General features: G+C 31.7%; 2 protein-coding genes and 1 non-coding gene across 3 annotated transcripts; 1 reads left to right on the top strand and 2 right to left on the bottom strand.

Moving 5' to 3' along the window:
• The first annotated feature begins 2282 nt into the window (after nt 1–2282).
• Nucleotides 2283–2478, top strand: LOC130947172 (U2 spliceosomal RNA). The gene has a single exon (XR_009072572.1). It is a non-coding gene; the product is annotated as a U2 spliceosomal RNA (small nuclear RNA).
• Nucleotides 2479–6352: 3874 nt separating this feature from the next.
• LOC130946371 (oligopeptide transporter 4-like) lies at nt 6353–11112 on the bottom strand. Its single transcript, XM_057875097.1, has 6 exons — nt 10628–11112; nt 9506–9603; nt 8781–9344; nt 8427–8679; nt 7273–7455; nt 6353–7153 (listed from the first exon to the last, which is right to left on the bottom strand). Exons 1-6 carry the CDS (start codon nt 11099–11101, stop codon nt 6539–6541), a joined length of 2187 nt encoding a protein of 728 aa, XP_057731080.1. The 5' UTR covers nt 11102–11112; the 3' UTR covers nt 6353–6538.
• A 4851-nt stretch (nt 11113–15963) lies between these two features.
• Nucleotides 15964–17016, bottom strand: LOC130946131 (mitogen-activated protein kinase kinase kinase 20-like). The gene has a single exon (XM_057874812.1). The coding sequence runs from the start codon at nt 17014–17016 to the stop codon at nt 15964–15966; it is 1053 nt and encodes a 350-aa protein (XP_057730795.1).
• Between the last annotated feature and the right edge of the window lie 2847 nt (nt 17017–19863).

Genomic DNA, 19863 nt, shown 5'->3' with positions numbered 1-19863 from the left:
AACCAATTAATAAAAGGAAGTTAACTTTTTTAAATAGTATACAAAATAAAAGATATGAAAATAAATCTAGATCATTAAATTAAGGGAGTGGATAGCAGCTAAGAATTCGACCATTCTTAAAAGAAAAAGTATGAGGAGTTCATGGAATATTTGTACAATGTGTACAATAAAGGTTTATAAAGTATTAGAGATATAACTATTAGTGTTACCTTTTTCTATCAGCTGAAGTTTTTAGGATGAGTGGTATCGTAACATGGTATTAAAGTGCTAATATGGAAATGTTCATTTTGTAACTCAATAGCCCACTGTACATAGGAGTGGAAACAGGCCAGGTCAGGTCAGGCTTTACTCTTAACAGGCCAGGCCTATAATAGAGTATATTGGCCTTAACCTGATATAGGCTTTTTAATGAGTAATGAGCCTGGCTTGTTGTTAAATTTGGCCTGGCCTGTTGTTAAATTTGGCCTGGCCTAAAGCCTGTCAATAGGCTTATTTTTTTAATAATAATTAAATTTAAGATATAATTTAATTTTTAAAATTATAAAATATAAAATAATAAATTTATGAATAATATTGATACAAAATACACATATATAATTAAAGAGACAAATGGTTGAATGGATAAAGATATTATTATAAGATAGAAGACCCAAGTTAAAATTCTTCTAATAGTATTTTTATTAGTATAATAAAACTCTCTATATATATTTGCAGGCCCAAGCCGACCTGACAGACCCAACAGACTATTTTAAAAGCCTAGGTCTGACCTTTTAAAGAATATAAAATTTTTTAATAGCCTGAACCTGGGTTTATTTCAAAAGACTAGACCAGGCCAAATACAAGCCAAACTGCAAACTCCTAACAAGCCACCTGACCTATTTTCACTCCTAACTGTACATATTATATAAATAATCTATTATCTCCCTAACGGATCTTCTCAAAATAAATTCAAGACCATATATTGGGTGGATCAATAACTCATATGAGAGTGCGGTATTAAAAGCATTCATAAGTGATGAATTTGAGGAGTTATTATGTCTAGGTTTAAAAAATTATTCGCGTGGTATCAAAAATTGTCAGAAACAAATTATACGGACTATTTTTTAAAAAACATGAAGAATTGGACAGCTTTTTTTATATGATAAAAAGATAAATAAAAATAAGAATCGAAAATAATTTAGAAAAAAGATATGAACGTATAATTAAGAGAGAGTGAAATTATTAATCTAAAACACAAACCTTTTTATTTGGTTATCTGAAATTGAACAAATCAATTTTGTATTTGAATACTGTTTAAGATAAAATAATTTTTGTTTTCTTAGCTTGAACCTATTTATTTTTAAAATTTCATATTTTTATAATTTTTTAATTTATGAATTACATCTACATTTCGTTTAAAAATTTTATGAATTACGATTTTACAACAATCTTTCGAATTAAGGTATAAACTACGAGCTCACTATCTTAAAGAAGAATGTACATTTTTTAAATAAAATAAATTTTTTTATTTAAATATCTCGTGAAAGAAAAAGAGTGTAATTTTCTTTAAAAATAAAAAAATACTTGAAAGATAATAATACAAAATTAGTTTATTTAATTTAATATTTATAATTTTATATACTTACATCTATAATTATATGTCTATTATATTTGAAACTATTTATTTATTTTAGTAATAATTAATAAAAAAAGTTAAACTATTTTACAATGATTTTTATTATTTTTCAAATATTTTAAAAAAATGAAGAGTAATATTAACGACAATCCTCGCTTCATTCATAATAATGAAGTATTTATTCTTCTTTTCTTTTTTGCTTTTTCTTTTAGCTCACTACAATATTTCAGCTTCATTTCCATTGTGGTTCAGCTTCTGCAAATTTTTTGTTCTCCTAATTTTCCACTTTATCTCGTAACTACAAAAAGAAATTTAAATTAGAGGCATATGAAATTTGATATTTTACTGCAGTTTATTTCAATGTTCACTGTAAAGGATTTCTTGTTGCCCTGATTTTTTATGTTGAAATTCTTATTGTTCTTGTTTTATGGTGCTTGGGTAGGTGAGAACTCAAACATAAGTGCAGTCTTCTTAGTTTGAAAAGTGCTGCTGCTGGTTTGAGGTTAGGTCATTGAAAGGCTAAGCAAGCAGTGTTGAAGTTTTGAAAGGATAATATAATGAAATAAGTTTTGAAGTTAGTTCAATGATAGAGTCCCACATCGTTAGGTCAACCAAGCAGTGTTGCGCAAACCGAGTATAAAAGGCTAAGTAAGCAACGTAATGAAGCATACCTTTCTCGGCCTTTTGGCTAAGATCAAGTGTAGTATCTGTTCTTATCAGTTTAATATCTGATATGTGGGCCATTGGCCCACACGATATTAAATTTATTTTTTGAGGGGGATGGGCCATTACAGTAGCTTGCTACCGGGCTAGTCGAGCGTCGCCCAAGCCTTACACTGCTGCATGGGCCTGGCGCACCCCACCAAAGAAAGTCTAAAGTATCTTTTGTCATTTTCAATTAATTAAATGATTTAGCATTCTGGTCCAAAAAAGAAAATGATTTAGCATTTTCACTTGCGTTGTTATCGTTTAAGAGCCATGCACTAGAGCAAGCAGCCACAAGTAACACCCTAGTCAAATGGGGGGTGGGGGGGGGTGGGGTTTCTTCATGTAAATTAAAGTGTGTTTTAGTGGTTTAATTACTCGGCCCCTATACTCTTTTCTGATTTTTTTGGGGGCAAAATACATAAATAAATTTTCAATTAATTAAATTATTTAGCAATTTCTCTTACTGCGTTATCGTTTAAGGGGGCAAGCAGCCACAACTAACACCCCAGTAAATTAGGGGGTTCTTTATTTAAATTGAAGTTTTATAATGGTTTAATTAGCTTTTTTTTTCCAGATATTACATAAATAAAGAAAAATGCTATATATCTTCAGAATTTTTTTTTCGTTGTGTATCCAGCCGTTATCCGTCGGTTATGGTCTTGTGGTTAACTATAGTTAACATTATTCTAAATTTTACTATTTAATTTAGTTAAATTTGTTACATAAAAAGGATTAGATGTGTAGTAATTACTCGACTATATAATACTCACAATTAGTTGTCATTTGGCTTTGGGATTTGGCCGCGAAACCTCGGCGTCATTAGATTGTGTTACGATAAGCCAATAAATATATTGCAAATAAACCATACACAAAACATTCGTCCAAGCCCAAATCCTCGACGACCCTAAGGTCCTTATATTTTTTATTTTTTGATAATCGAGAGGGGCCTAAGCCCAATATCCTTATATTATTCTAGAATCTTAGTAGAGTAGTTTGTGCTTGTAATTTCTGTTGGGCTTCAGCCCCTTTATTTTGCCAAAAAGTACAACAATGATGGTGGCTCATTTCTCTTTCTTGTAATCCAGATCCTCTCTCCGATTCAATCGGAACTTGGAAATGATCCTTTTTTTTATTACTAAATCTAGGGTTTTGCTAGATAAGGTTAGCACTGAAAAACATAAGAATAGGAATTGGAGAATCTTAGTGTTTGAATTTTAAAATTTTAAATTTAAAAAAAAAAGTTAGAATTAGTGTTAAATTTTTTTGTTATATTTTGAATGGTAATTTTTATTTTTCTCTCTTCTTTATGCAGTTTTTTTTCTCTTCTTCTTTAGTTTATTTTCAGTTTATTTTTGTTGCTACTTTACTCACTTGCTTCGAGTGGGAGGCCCTTTTTTGTTTTTGCTAATAGTGGTATATATGAACATTATAATTTTATTCACATCTAATAAATTTATCTTCGGAAAAAAAAAGACTATATTGTGGTAGTTATTAATATGTATTAATATATTGCACAAATAACTTATTCTTTATTCTTCTTTATCTCAAAATCTAAAATGTAATATTCTCTCATACAATCCAGATGAACAAGCAGGTCCAAAAAATGGGTTGGTATTGGTGTAGGTCTGTTGCCAAAGTCTATAACTCACACAATGGTTACTTGTGGTTAGGTAAACAGCTGTTTGGTTGGAAGGAGCCCGAGAATTAGCTTTGGCTTTGGTGTCAGCTTGTTCCGGAAAAATATAAGTTTTTGGCTTGGTTGTGTATTAAGGAGACTCTTCCTATTGCAAGTTTTCACTTTAGAAGAGGGATGTCGTCATCGGATAGGTGTCCAAGATGTCTTTCTAGTCAGGAATTAGTTTTACATTGTATTCGGGATTGTCCAAAAACTTAGCTTGTCTGGCATAGGTTGGATATTTCTTGTCATCCTTTGGATTTAAAGAACTGGTTATTGTATCATAGCAGAGAGCATCCGTTCAAGTTTTTTTCGGGACTTTGGTGGATATGGCGAGTAAGGAATAATGACATCTTTAATCCTCATAAAACTTGGCCTCCGAAAAAAGTGATTTGTCTAGTATTAACTTTAGAAAAGGAGCTTAGGAATATCTTTCCTTCTACTCTAAATGGTTTTTGGAATCCCCCATCCATTGGTACTTTTAAGATTAATTGTGATGCTAGTTATTTTGGTTCGGGTGATAGTGTTGGTTTTGCTTGTGTTATTAGAGATTGTAATGGGAGTTGGCAAAGGGGGTGTTTAGGAATGATTGAGAGTAATAGTATTCTTCAAAGAGAATTGTTTGCTATTTGGAGAGGATATCTCTTAGCTTGGGATGCGGGTCAACGAGATGTTATTTGTGAGACTGATTGTGTGGAAGCATTTAATCTTATTACTCAAGATGGTTTTGGGTTTATTGATCCATTGATGCTCAAAATAAGAGATATCATGCATTGGAATTGGTGTGTTGACTCTCGTTTGATTATGAGAGTTGTAAATACGGTGGCAGATACTATGGGAAAGATTGCTATGAAGTTACAACTTTCGCATATGGAGCTTCTTTCATCTTGGGAGGAGTTTAAGAGTAGTCTTAAACGGGACTGTCCATCTATTTAAGCAGTTCCTTGTTTTGTTTGTTTTGTTTTTCTTTATTTAGTTTATTTTAGTCACCAAAAAAAAAATTGCACAAATAACTAAAATAAGAGTATTGATAATAAATAGATAGGTAAAAAATTGAATTTAATTTTATATTTTTAAAATTTCAGATGTTTGTATTTTTTTTAATTTATGAGTCACATCTATTTTTTATTTTACATCTTACTAATTACGTTTTTGTAATAATCTTTTGAGTTAAGGTATAAACTATGAGTTCATTCCTTTGGAGAAGAGTGTATATTTTTTAATAAAACTATGAAAGAATAAGAAAAGAAAAGATGAAAAAGATTGTACTTTGTATTTTTTGATTGATTAAAATGTAAATTATGAAGATAAAACTAAATATATATAAAGCATTGCCTTATGAAAGATAAAAATAAATAAAAATAAGATAAGAACAAATAAAGATAAGATAAAACAAAATAATAAAGGCTAAAACTGTAACTGAATTTATATATTTTGTTGGGTTTACTTCTTTATTGTTGTCATGGATTAGTGGAAGAATGGTTTAATACGTTTTCGCAAGTTGGTGGATGAAAGATGTCAATAAGAGGGATCTTTAGAAAATGCGATAAGAGTGATTTTCAGAGAGCGCATAAAACGCGATAAGAGAGAGGGACGCGATAAGAGTGTAGACGGAACTGCCGAACAAAAGAAAAAAAAGAACTACCGAAAAAAATTCATATTTATTTTTGAAAATTATGGACATAGTGAATAATCTATTCCAAATAGTAGTTGTTCTATGTTAGAACAAGAGTAAGCAAAATTTTAAATAGGTGTAATAAGAATTAGTTGGTTCTGAACTAAATTAAAAGATTGATTATTCATTGTACAACTGATCATGAACATTTTTGGTTTGATTGAAGGACAGGTGGTGTTGAAGAAGTTTAAGATTAAGGTTTTGAAAAGATAACATTCCTGTTGAGTTTGATCGTCAGTTGTTGCCACCTCTACAACTTTTATTTTAAGTTTCTGGCTTCTACTAAAGCCAAGTATGTGATTAAAAATATTTGGAGAAGTATGTAATCTTATCTTTTCTCCTTTAAGTTCTGCCAATCTTTTCTCCCTTCCTTCTGTACTAATTTTTGTTTCGAGAATATTAGATTCTTTGCTTAATTCCTCCATTTATTAGTATATGGTTGTTTTCTGGCCAAATTAAACTTTCCTAGCATTATTTTCTGTGGTTCTTGTGTCTTGTGTTATGTTTGATTACCAATGTCATATTCTTTTAACTTTATAAATTCATATTTTGTAAAATATAAAGAAACACTTATTGGTAAACCCTGCAATAAAAGTTATACCATATGCAAATCATCACTTAATTTTTATTGAAACTTATATTTTTATTTGAAAGTTTACATGAAAATGAAGTTGCCGACCACACAAAAATTTAACATTTTCAGTATATGACAGGATTGAACCAGCCCACATAGCAGTACAGATTTTACTTGGAATTTGAATTGAGCATCACCTTTTCTCTTTTGTAGAACATTAAATGGTTTAGAGCAACAATTTTGTTCTAACTTGGATAGCAAACCAGGACATGCTATTACTTACAATGCTGATCAGTGTACAGGGCAACCCTTCACCACTATGCCCTTAGCTGTTGGACAAGTTGCCAGTGGACAATGCTCACCCTGTGTTCCCCACCATGAAATACTCTTGTTCTCCAGGCCTAATGCAAAGTAAAGAAGCACAGCCATGAAGGCAACTCCAGCATCAAGTGCTGCTGATAGGACATAGTTGTATCTCTGCCACCATTTCTTTCTATAGCGGAAGATGAAGTAGTTGAAGATTGTTCCAATAACAATCCAGGAATTGAAGTTCACTGCTGTTGCGGGTGGCATCACTGCAGTTGATCCCAAGAGGACTGGAAGGTTAATCAAGGGAATCCATGAATACTTGGGGAACACCTTATACAATAGCCAAAGAATTATAGGGCCCATTGCACCTCCAAAGAAAAACCAATTTAGTGCATGGTAGTCTGCTTTGGAACCAAAGATCTTCTTAGGTCCAACTAAACCCCAGATAACCGATGCATCGAAGAAAACACGGTCACCAGGACATGTCCATGGACTGCCGAGGGGAAGGTTTTCAGGATGACATATACCGTCCACTGAAGTCAGTAACCACCATGCTACACCAATGTTGATGGTTCCAGCAAGAATTGTACCAATGAACTATGTACACATGTTTTGACAAGTGAATTGCATTTGTTACTATAGAACAAAATGCTGAGCAACTAACTGAATTGAAGGTGAAGGAAGTGGGAATGAATTTGAAGAATCTAATTAAATACCTGAACTAAGAACATTGATCTTGGAGGGATTTTCATGTAGTGGCCAAGCTTGAAATCAGCAAGGAAAGAGACAGCCTGAGCCATGCTAATATAACCATAGGTTTTGAAACACACATTTGCTATTGGTCTTCCGGTGTAAATAAGTCCAAATATATACTCAGTAATAATATTCAACCCTGGTGTCTGTGTAGAGAGAGAGAAAGAGCATGTAAGAATAATTTGAGAGAGAAAATTTAGGAGATTAGCATTTTTATTAAAATTTGGCCCGCGCTTAATTAGTAAAAAAAGTGAATAATTCTACATTATTAAATATAATTTCACACCATTAAAAATATTAACGATAGTTATAAATCATACAATCTATTGGTCCCTGTCACTTTTCTAATTAAGATCTTTAATAAATTTTGGATAAGGTAAAGAAGTAGCATTCATTTATGAATAGAACCTATAATATTTAAACGGTTCCGCTACGTTACCAACAACATATGTGCCAACTTCTTCCAACTCTTATTTATAATTGTGTTTCATGGAAGTGTATTCATAGATGTGTCTAATAAAAATGTCTTTTTTATAACTGTGTTTAATAGAAGTGTCTTTATAGATATATTTTCTGGATGTGTCTCTTTATATATGTATTTAAAATATATTAATTATTAGACACATCTACGAATACACTTCCATGAAATACAAATATAAATAAGAGTTGGCAGAAGTTGGCAGATAACATGTTGGTACCCTATACTTTTCCATATTTAAATAGGCCGATTTACATATAAAAGGAGGTGCATTTTCTTTTTTATTCACACTATGTTTAAATTAGTAAGAGTCATTTGAGTCAATTCATGAACTATTCTATTACCATTCTTTTTTATACGAGAGTACTTTATTAATCTAAGACTATTAATTAAATTTAAACCATCGCTAATAAGTGAACCAAAATAACTTTTATAAGTTTTTTTTAAGGCTTTGAACAGACTTTAACATTGTCAATTATTACATCAAAAAAGCAACATTCACAGATTTTTTCTAAGTCCATAAGGCATGCAAGTGCTTCAGATTCATGAGATTGAATGGATAAAAAAGTTTTGCATGTAGATACCATCAAAGATCTTTAACAAGTTTGTCCTTGCATAAAAAGCATGAAAATAGATTACCTGGTTTGTGGTGGCAGTTATGATGCTGATTGGGAGAGTAAAAATAAAGGCCAAGGCAGAAGCAAATACAAGTCCCCACCAGGGCATCTGAACCTGTTCTTTCCCTAAGATGCATAGTAAGAGAGAAGCTAGAAGCGTCAAAGCCAGCAACACATAGAACCACCATGAAGGTATGTCTTTGTATCTTTTCATCAGTCTTGTGTGGATATCTTCTTTACCCTTGGAAGAAGCACGATATTTCCCCATAATCTCGCTAAAGGAAAGAGCAGTGCAACATATATAATATATATGATGTGAAATTTGTAACACATAATAGATAATTAGCAACAAAGACACATATGTGTATGTATGTACCTTCCATAGAAGCAAACGACATGAGTAAGGGTGGCGGCTATAGTAGCAAATCCAAATCCATAAGTAAGAGAAAAAAAGACACTTAATTGAATAGGACCTTGCTTGTAATACTTTTCATAATCGATCTGAAACTTGTCATTGACAATAGCACGTATGTCATATTGTTGGCCTTGAGTGGTGAACAAGTCAGAGGAGAAGATGGGGAAGTTGTGTGCATTGTAGACATTGAAGGCCCAGTAAGCAATAGGGATGACACCGTAGACAATGAGCGAATAGCCGATGAAGACGTTGACAATGGCGAAGAAAGGAGAGATGAGAGGACTGTACAAAAAGGAGGCGATGACAGTCCAGTCAAGAGTAAAGACTCCAAGTCCTAAGCCCTTCATCCCTGAGCCGATCTGCTGGGCGGTGATGGACTTGGGAAATGCCCAGCACATCCATGAAATGCTTGAGAGTGTGGAGAACAGGTAGCCGGGGACAATGTACCATGCAAAGCTGCACACCATTGCTATAAAGAAGAACTTTGCCCGTGAAACTCTGCGCTCGTCTTTCTCATGCAAAGCTCTGCACATGCATGCCTCATAGCAATCAATAAGAGAAGCTTCTTCTCATTTTAAAAATTTTTAATAAATAAAAAATTAAAAATTAAAAATTTTTATGTATTTTTATTATAATTAATTATTATTAATATTAAATTAATAAAAAAATAATTTAGATATCAATACCGGAAAAGAGAAACCTGGACGAGAGTGCTAGGCCACCACATTTGAGCGGGCTCTACCACGTATTTCCTTAGCAACCCTGCCCAGCCGTATCCTAACACCTGTGCCATTGGAGACTTATTTTAATTTGTTATCTCTCTTTAATTATTATCACAATTCACAAAAAACTAATTTTTCTATAAGAAAACATATAAATATATCCGGATTGAACTAGGAAACAAATTTGTATTTATGTACTGATCGCGAAGCATGCCAGTAAGCGTCTTCCTTGTCTAGTGCATTGTTAAGTTGATGCTAAAAATATATAAAATAATTGAAATGATTATATATATTATTTTGTGTATTTTTTTTTAGTATTTAAAGTGATTATAAGAAGTAAGAATAAATTAAAAAAATATTTTTATACCATATTTTATATGTGCAAAAATATATAAAAATTGTATAAATATTATATCTTGGACACCGAATTATCTATCTATTTATTTTAAAAAATTCAAATGTAATTATTTTATATAAAATTAATAGGTGAAACCTGTTAAATGATATATAGCACTTTGAGTCCCCACTATTATATTTTCCTTAGCTTGAACGCCAAAAGAACGGAGGACAAATTGCAAAACCCCTTGCTTCGGTATCTTAAATCAATTATTTTTAGTTTTTTGTTTTTTTTCCTTGACATAATGACATTGAAAAGGAATAAACACACAATGAAATAAATATTAAATAATATAAATTTTATTTAAGATTTGTTATTAATTAATAAATTATTATATGCATAGAATTTGAATCCCAATAAGACTAATAAATTAATCCTTAAATTAACCTAAATTAATTTGGTGAGATAATAACTAATTATTTGTCGCATATTAAAATTATTTGTCAGTAACCAATAAATTATTTCGTATATAAAAAAGGATTAAGCGGACGTTAGTTACATTCCATTCCCCGAAATTAAAAAGGCCATGCATGCAAAAAGAAAGCTGCAAACATTGCATTTCGAGTTCTAACTATGTCATTAACATAAATAAAAAATAAATGAAAGATTGTTGTAACCAGTCAGAAACCAAAAAGCAAATGAAAAGTGTAATAGAATAATATAGAGTAGTAAGTTGGTGGTGGTGGTGCCTGGGTAGAGATGATGAGAAGCCATGAAGCAAAGAAGGAGATCTTCCTCTCATAAAATACTTTGATGATGGTGACAATTGCGACGGCATAGGGTGAACCGGAGCCGAAGGCGCTACCAGCGTTGGCAAAGATGGTGATGAGGACATGCTCCTTCATGTTGAATGGTCCAGGGTTGAAGGAGAACTTCCAGGAGCCAATGCCGAACTCGGTGGTGGGGAGAACCGCGGCCATGAATTGACCGATGGGGAGGGTGGCTACCTGGACGGTGATCTGCGATATGATGAGTGGCTCCGTCCGGTAAGCAAAGAACTGGTTGAGGAATGATAGGAGGCAGCAAGAAAAGAGGCCAAGGGACCACATTCGGAATGTCCAAACTGGTTGGCTTGGATCATCACTGTTAGTAACTGTCAGTCTCACTTGCTCAATTGGTGACACTTCTTCTTCTCCTCCTTCTTCCTCTTTTTCTTTCTCCATAACCGTTGACATTTCTTCCCCTGCATTTCCCATATTCTCTTATGCTATTTATATTTTAAAAATTATTCTTATTCTAAATTTTTTATTTGACGGCAATAAAAACTTGAAGCGTTGTTCAAAGATTCCTGATGACGATGAGTTTGAGACTAATACTTAGCTTTTGCTATTGTTTCCTCCGCCCCCTCATATGTTGCCGATTTCCAGCTTTCTACCCATTAACATTAGGCCACCATTTATTTAATATATACATTTTTAGTTGTGTCTGCAATAATATTATTCCATCTATTTTGTCAGCTAGATGAAACGAAAACACGGGATGATCAACCGTTTTCCAACTAGGATTTGCACCAAAAGTGAAAACCATAGCTCCAGGAGGTCTCAGCGTAAAACAACCCATAACAAACTTATACTTTTCATGTACGGTATATAGCCAAAGCCACAATATACTCTACGGTTTACTATGAACTCGTTGAAAGGCCATTTGAATGGAACGGATGGGGATACCGAACGGGTACTGGGATTGAACAATGTCTGAGTTTCTAAGGGAAAACCTTCTGTTTGATGATGCGACTTCGGTCAATCGGAAAGGGCGTGAATAGTGTAATTGGCTGAAGCTGGTGATAAAGAACAGAAGGTTGTGAAATCATGATGGCGTCCCTTCCCTGATTCCAGCACACCAATGGCGGTGGCTGAGTTAGGGTTGAGCTTCGAAAGTGGTGCATGGCGAATTCATGGCTGAAGATAGATGAGGGAGTTCCATGAACGGCACATGCTCCTCTGTTGTAGGATCGGAGGACCCTCACTGAAAGCCTCTACAAGATTTCCCTACTCACCTCTTCTGGAAGTTCATCTTCGTACTCATGACGTTTCATTCTCGTCATTGGAGAATTAGGGTTTCTGTTTTCCGTTCTCATGATTGGACATAGGGTTTCTGTTTCTTCGAGAACCTAATTTGGCGTGACATATATATACACGATAAAAACTCAGTTGAAATCAGATCAAAGTGTTACAATAATTTTTGTACTATTTGATGGCGAATGCAAAAAATTTATTGGGCCTGCTTCAAATCTAATGACATTTCAAAAGAATAATGACATTGAAGCACCACCCCATCAAGAGATTAAGGAAAAAGAAAACTATACAAATTTAAATTCAAGACACATGGTGCTTTTTGGCAGTTGAAATACACATCTTCAAAAGAAGAACATACATACAAAGATGAAACCAAACAAGAAACAACACAATAAAAAGTGCATCAAACTTAACAATTCATAAACAACATGTCTTCACAAGAACCTACAACAAAAAGAAGAAAGCAGCAACTCTAACAACCAACAAAAAAAAAGGAGGACGAGTGCCACGTAAAATGACTAAGTTCATCAACTAAAACAAATGCAAAAATCAAACTACCAAATAAAAATGTCATTTTGTATAAGTCCAACATCCAAATCTTTTATACTACAAATTATTTAAAGAAAACCATACAAATTCAAATTCAAGACACATCTTCGAAAGAAGAACATACATACAAAGATGGAACCAAACAACACAATAGAAAGTGTATCAAACTTAACAATTTATAAAGAACATATCTTCACAAGAACCTACAACAAAAAGAAGAAAGCAGCAACTCTAACAACCAACAAAAAAAGGAGGACGAGTGCCACGTAAAATGACTAAGTCCATCAACTAAAACAAATGCAAAAATTAAACTACCAAATAAAAATGTCACTTTGTATAAATCCAACATCCAAATCTTTTATACTACAAATTATTTAAAATAAAATACCTTTTAAATTTAACTTCAATTTACACATATTTAATTTATTTCTACAAAACATAGCAATTTTTAATATTTATTATATACTATCATTAATTTACCGTCCCGCGCATCGCACGGATCTCATTATAGTTTATTAATAACTTCAAAAACACATGTATCAACCTTTACCGTTCTAAACTAAAAGTTTTGTATGATTTAGGGTGTGTTTGGCAAATGCGTTACAAGAGAAGAAGCACATTTAGCCTTCTTAAAAGCTTCAATTTTTAGTTTGGTAAATTTTTTATTCATGAATGCAGAAGTAATTTTGCTTTCAAAATCACGTTTAAAAGAAGCTACAACTTTGAGCTTCTGCGTTTCACCAACGGACTTTTAGCCATCAATACTCCATCTTTATTTACCTTTTATTAACTTTATTCTTTATGCATGTTATTATATTATTTATGAAATTCTTATTATTTTTGTTTAAATGAACTCTTTCTTTTATTATTTATTATTTATATTTTTTATTAATTATTTATTCGATATTATACACTTTTATAATTGTAATTTTTTGTATTATTTTTATTATCTTTTTATAATATAATTTATTGTTTTTACCAGGTAAAGTAAATTAAACAAAAAATTAATTGTAAATAATAATAATAAATTATAACATAATAAAAAAGAGTACTAAGAATACTAAAAATATACTATATAAAAAATATAATAAAAATTTTTTTTAGTTTTTTAATTACTTGATTCCAAATTATTATATAAAAAACGAACCAGGTTGGTTCGAACTAAAAAATACAAAGCATTCGAACCAGGTTGGTCGAACTATTCATGAACAAGTAGCTGTATTGAACAGTTGGTTCGAACTAGGGTTGAGAGAATTCGAACTAGGTGAGTTCGAATTACACATTTGGACGCTTGAGCAAGTAATTCGAACATAGTTCGTTCGAATTAGTCAAAATTTGCCTCGAATAGTAATTCAAACTATACTGTTAAAAAATTAATAATTTATCAAAAAAATTTTAATAAAAAATTTATTAAAAAAATTAATGATTTAAAAATTAAAAAATATATATTTTATTCCATACAAAATAATTAAAAAATATATTTTATTCTATACAAAATAATTTTAAAAAATAGCTTAAAAAATGTTATAAGTACTATAAAAGTTTGTAATATTCTATTGATTTAGGTAAATATATGATAAAAATATTTTTTCTTTAATTTCTAAATTATTAGTGACTATGTGGAGTATTTCTTTAATGTCCTAAGTTATTAGGACATTACAAATTTTATAGTACTTCTAACCTTTTTTAAGCCATTTTTTAAATTATTTTGCATAGAATAAAATATTTTTTGTGGTATAATTTAAATAAATTTAATAAAAAATATTCATGATAATTTTTTAATAAAATTATTTAAATTATATGGTGAGATATTACATGATTTGAATTATGCATGTAGAAGTTCGAATCACTCTGATTCAAATTATATGGTGAGCAATTCGAATTCTATACAATACTCTTCTGCCCATTCTTGATAGCTAATGAATATTTTTTAATAAATTTATTTAAATTATACCACAAAAAAATATTTTATTTTATATAAAATAATTTAAAAAATGGCTTAAAAAATTTTAGAAATACTATAAAAACATGTAATGTCCTAATGACTTAAGACATTAAAGAAATTCTCTACATAGTCACTAATAATTTAGAAATTAAAGAAAACATATTTTTATCATGTATTTACCTAAATCACTAGAATATTACAAACTTTTATAATACTCATAACATCTTTTAAGCCATTTCTTAAAATTATTTTGTATAAAGTAAAATATATTTTTAATTATTTTGTATGGAATAAAATATTTTCTTTCATTTCTAAATTATTATTGACTTTGTAGAATATTTTATTTAAAATTTGAGTACATTCATGTATTTACCTAAGTTATTAGAACATTACAAATTTGTATAGTACTCCTAACATTTTCTAAGCCATTTTTATAAAATTATTTTGTATAGGATAAAATATTATTTGTAGTATAATTTAAAAAATTTATTAAAAAATATTCATGAGCTATTAAAAATGGACAAAAAAGAATTGTATGAAATTCGAATTGATAGTTCATTAATATTTTAAAAAAGTCTCGTAATTAAATATTTTGTTAGCTTTTTTTAGCGTATGAAATAAAATATATATTTTTTAATTTTTAAATTATTAAATTTTTTAATAAATTTTTCTAATAAATTATTAATTTTTTTAACACCATAATTCGAATTACTATTCGAGGCAAACTTTGACTAATTCGAACCAACTAGGTTCGAATTACTTGCTGAAGCGTCCAAACATGTAATTCGAACTCACCTAGTTCGAATTACTCTCAATCCTAGTTCGAACCAACTAGGTTCGAATTACATGCATCACTTGTTCCATCAATATTCGAGCTACCTTGGTTTGAATTATGTGTTTTTGTAGTTCGAACCAATATATAGTAATGTACTTTGGCTCATTTGTAAAGCAATTTTCAGTTTGGCGGATTTGCGTAATTTCTCAACTCCCTTGGCTTATTTACGTTTTTTACCCAAAAATATATTTTGTCAATTTTTATATATTATTTTTATTTTAGTGTATAAATATTAATTTTATTATAGAATTAATTAATAAGATATATTTAAATATCTAACTTAAAATGATAAGATAATATACAAAAATTATTTAAATTGGTGTTTATTTTCGTAATTTTTTATTTAAAAGTGATTTTGAGTAGTATAATCCAAACATTTATTTTACTATTATTTATTTGGGGAGTGCTAGGAAAACAATGATTATCTTGAACAACATGAACAACCACCAATCAAATACAAGTACATTACACCTTAATTTAATGCTACTCATTAAATTTACTATTTTAACTCTATTAATTCACATTGTTCACACACACATTGTTCAAGAATATTATTAGTTCCCTGTACTTTTTCTATTCATTTTGATGCAAAGATCGACAAACATAAATCATTTTAACACAAACTTATTTTTCATTAAAATCAAATTTGTAAAATTAATTTTAATCAAACTTTTATTTGTATTATGATCCCACTGCTAAAGAAGCTTCCAAGATAACTCTTCTCCGAACACTTATCCAGCCCTCCGATTCTAACCAATCCGGCGACCCTTGCTCCGTCACCAGCCGTGGTAACCAATCCTCCGGCGACGAAACAGTGGTGACAGCAGAATCAGTCACCGTGGAACTGGAATCCCAATCAGGAAAGTCAAAGTTACTTCTGGGCGAGATTTCCTTATGGATCAAAGCATCATGGCTGTCTTCACCGGCGAGAAACGGGTGGTTGAGGAGCATCTCCGCCGTCCACCTCTCCCTGGGATCCTTAACGAAACACTTTCTCAAAAAGTCCTTCCCCTGTTCGGACAAGTCCTCCGGAATCACCGGAATTTCTTCACCGACTCCAATCCGAATTAGCAGCGACCACATGTTGGACCCAGTCTTAACATTCCACGCTGGCTTTCCGGTGAGCATCTCCAAGGCGGCGCATCCAAGGGCCCATATATCTGCCGGAGACTCATACTCGTTATCATTCACCGACTCAGGGGACATGTAGAGAGGCGTTCCCCTGCACTCCCACTTCTTGTCTCCACACTGCACTGTCGCACCTTTCTCTTTCGCGAGCCCGAAATCCGAGATCTTCACCTTGCCATCTTCGAACACAAGCATGTTTTGAAGCTTAATATCGCAGTGAACGAACCCATTCTCGTGAATGTGCTTCAACCCTTCCATGACGGACCTCGCGTACCTTCTTACTTGTTTCTCATCGAACCTCCCACCTTGATTCTTCTTCATCTGATCAGCGAGCGTGCCGTTGGAAGCGTATTCGAGGAAGATGTTGTAAAACGACTCACCGTTTTCGACGGTGGTGTCGTGGCCCAAGCACTTAACGATTCGAGGACAAGAAGAACCGAGGCGGTTAAGGACGTGTTCCTCGTTAACGAGGAGGAAGGAGGTGAAGCGATCGGAGGACTTAACGGCAACCGGAATGTAGAACGGAAGGGAAGGGTTCTTGGGTGTCGCTAAACTGACGGTGGAGAAGCTTCCACTGCCGAGGGTTGGTCCTCGAATCCAGTCCATGACTCTGAAGAATAAGAATGTGTATGTGTTTGCAGTTAAGGAATTGAATGAAGTTAACTGTGTTGGTGTGTGTGTTTATAGCGTTTGGAGAAGGAGGGAAGGCTTCTCAACAATTGCGTCGTTCTGCACATTAAGAAAGTGTTGGTTGTCACTGCTTGATTCAACGAATGAAATCAACAATGAATGAAGAACAATTTGGCGCGTGACTAAGGATATTGCATTGCATTTATATAAGGTAATTACGCGTGACTTGATATTTATTTTTTAAATATTTTTTTATATAAATTATAAAATTATAGTTTCTTTTATCTTGATTTCAATTTTCATATAGATAACTGATCTGTATTTTATTATATCAATAAAAATAATTAATTTTTAAATTTATTATTTAAAAAATTTTATTACATAAAACTAATCATATAATTACGTAAAATATTGAATAAAGTAATAATTAGATTTTTAAGAAATTAAAAGGTAGAGTTTAGAATTTATGATTTAAAATCTAAAATTTAAAATAAATAAAATAATTTTAAAAAAAATTAACGAATACTTGCTAAAAAAATAATAAATGTTGCTCACCCAAATCATTTAAATATATGACCGTTGATTAATTCATTTTTGTATGTATAAATATATACCATAAAATGAATATTGCAATTTATTTATTTAGTTATTCCAGCAAGATTATTAGAATATCAAAGAAATTTCCAAAAATAGTAAATTACAATTCAATCATAACTAATCTAAGAGAATATTAGAATAGACTTTTGCATTAATTTATAAAAAAAAATATTAAAAGATTAAATATTAATTAAAAATAATATATTTTGTTCATCATCTAATATTATTCTAATCAATAGTTTTAAGACCACAATAATGTGAAGGTGAGACCAAACTCTCATGGCAAAGGAAGAAAGACATCTCATAAGGAAAATACCCGTAAAGATAAACTAGTTTGTTTTTATGTAAATTATACACAAATAAACTGTCATCAGATTTATCCATGCTCCTTCATTATCCAGAATGTGCAAAACAGTATACACGTCGTGCAAACAGAATAACAAAGACAGTTATTGCGGAGTGACAACTGAGGCACTTGGGTGTAGTCAGAGCACTTTGCAACAATAGGCAGACACATTCGACCAAACGACTCTGTTTTCAAGTCGAAAGTAAGAACGAACCACACAGTTTCATAATCTCTAGTACCAGTAGAATCATACACAAGCCAATTCAGAGTGCCGCTCACAAATATTCCATCTCCTTTGTCAGCTATGTGATACGGAAACATGGGATGATCAACAGTTTTCTAACAAGGATCTGCACCAAAAGTGAAAACTATAGCTCCAGATCTCACTTTGAAATCAGTTCTAAGAGACGAGGCACGACAACCCATAACAAACTTGTACTGGTCATGTAGAATATTATAGCCAAAGCCACGGAAAACAAGGTCTCTGCACTCGTGAAGCACTCGAATGGAACAGATGGGGACACCGAACGAGTACTGGAATGAAAAGAGTAAGACTTTCGAAGGGAAAACCTTCAGACAGGCAGAGCAATCCGTTGCCAGATCCCCTGATGAATTTTCCGTCAGCCGGATGCGACACGAATGTTGACTGCTAGTGATAAAGATCAAGAGATTGTGAAAAGCAATGCATGATGTCGTTCGTCAGTCTCCAGTCCTTCTAAAATTATTTATTTATTTAAGAATACTCAAGGAATACAAAATAAGAAAACAAATGCATTAAATAAACCCTAAAAAGTGTAAAAAAACTTTGCTACGGCTGTTCGATTATAAAGAACGGAGAAAAATTGAAGAAAGTAACAATGAAGAAGAGAAGAGCATAAAAAGCATTGTTGAACAGTTGTCTGGAAATGAGAGTGCGAGATACGTGACTGCTGAGACGCAGACTTGAATATGTATGCCTAGTGAGATGTGATAAGCACACCACTCAAACCAACTCTCTAATATGATAAGTGCACGTAGTTATATATGGTGTACGTGTGTCAAACTCTGAGAAGATGGGTCCCGCATGGAGATGGTATTCCCACGATTCTAGGATGGTGGTTATCATATGTAATGACTAAACTATCCCTCCTGTAGCTTCTACAGCAAGTCAATCCTTTTCCCGCTATAAATATTCGATCAGATAATAAAAATCAAAGAAAAGAGGTCTTTTGGAGGAAAAAATTTGACAATTTTTTTTTTGTTGAATAAATTTTTTTTTTCAGTTTTGGACTGAAAAATCAGATAAAATAAGAATGATATGTTCAACTTCAAATCAATTTGAATGTAATTGATAACAATGGAATTCGCTAATTGATGATACCAAATATGTCTTTAGAAAAGTAAAAAATGATTAAAGAATTTAAACGTAGCAATGACAAGATAATATAGTATGATGATAATGTCGCAGTGATCATTGATCAAGAGAAAAATCTAAAAAGAACTCGAATCTTTAGCACAATCGTCTAGATAGATTAAGATCCTCTAAAATAAAAAAGTTAATAAAATAATAAAATAAAAAGTTAATCAATTTTAAATTAAAACAGTAAAATTCGTAAATGATAAAAATTACAAAATCTTATCAGGTTATATTAGTCCGTTAGTATTATTCTCTATCTCTCCTCTGAACCTTCAATTGGTAAACCGACAAAGAATTTATCCTCCCTCTTCCTTTATTCGCAATATTATTTGAAATTTGGGATTTATGATTTATAATTCATCTACCTTCTTTCAACATTTATAATATTAACTAAATCTTTTATAATTTTTTATTGTTGGAATATTGGATTGTATTAGATTTAGAAATCCATATGATAGATTATGATTGTTGGAAGTCAAACGTA

The sequence above is a fragment of the Arachis stenosperma genome, chromosome 8, assembly GCF_014773155.1.
Source record: "Arachis stenosperma cultivar V10309 chromosome 8, arast.V10309.gnm1.PFL2, whole genome shotgun sequence".
In the NCBI taxonomy this organism is placed as follows: Eukaryota; Viridiplantae; Streptophyta; class Magnoliopsida; order Fabales; family Fabaceae; genus Arachis; species Arachis stenosperma.
Note: the sequence above shows the minus strand (reverse complement) of the source record. Positions and strands in the feature narration are given on the sequence as shown.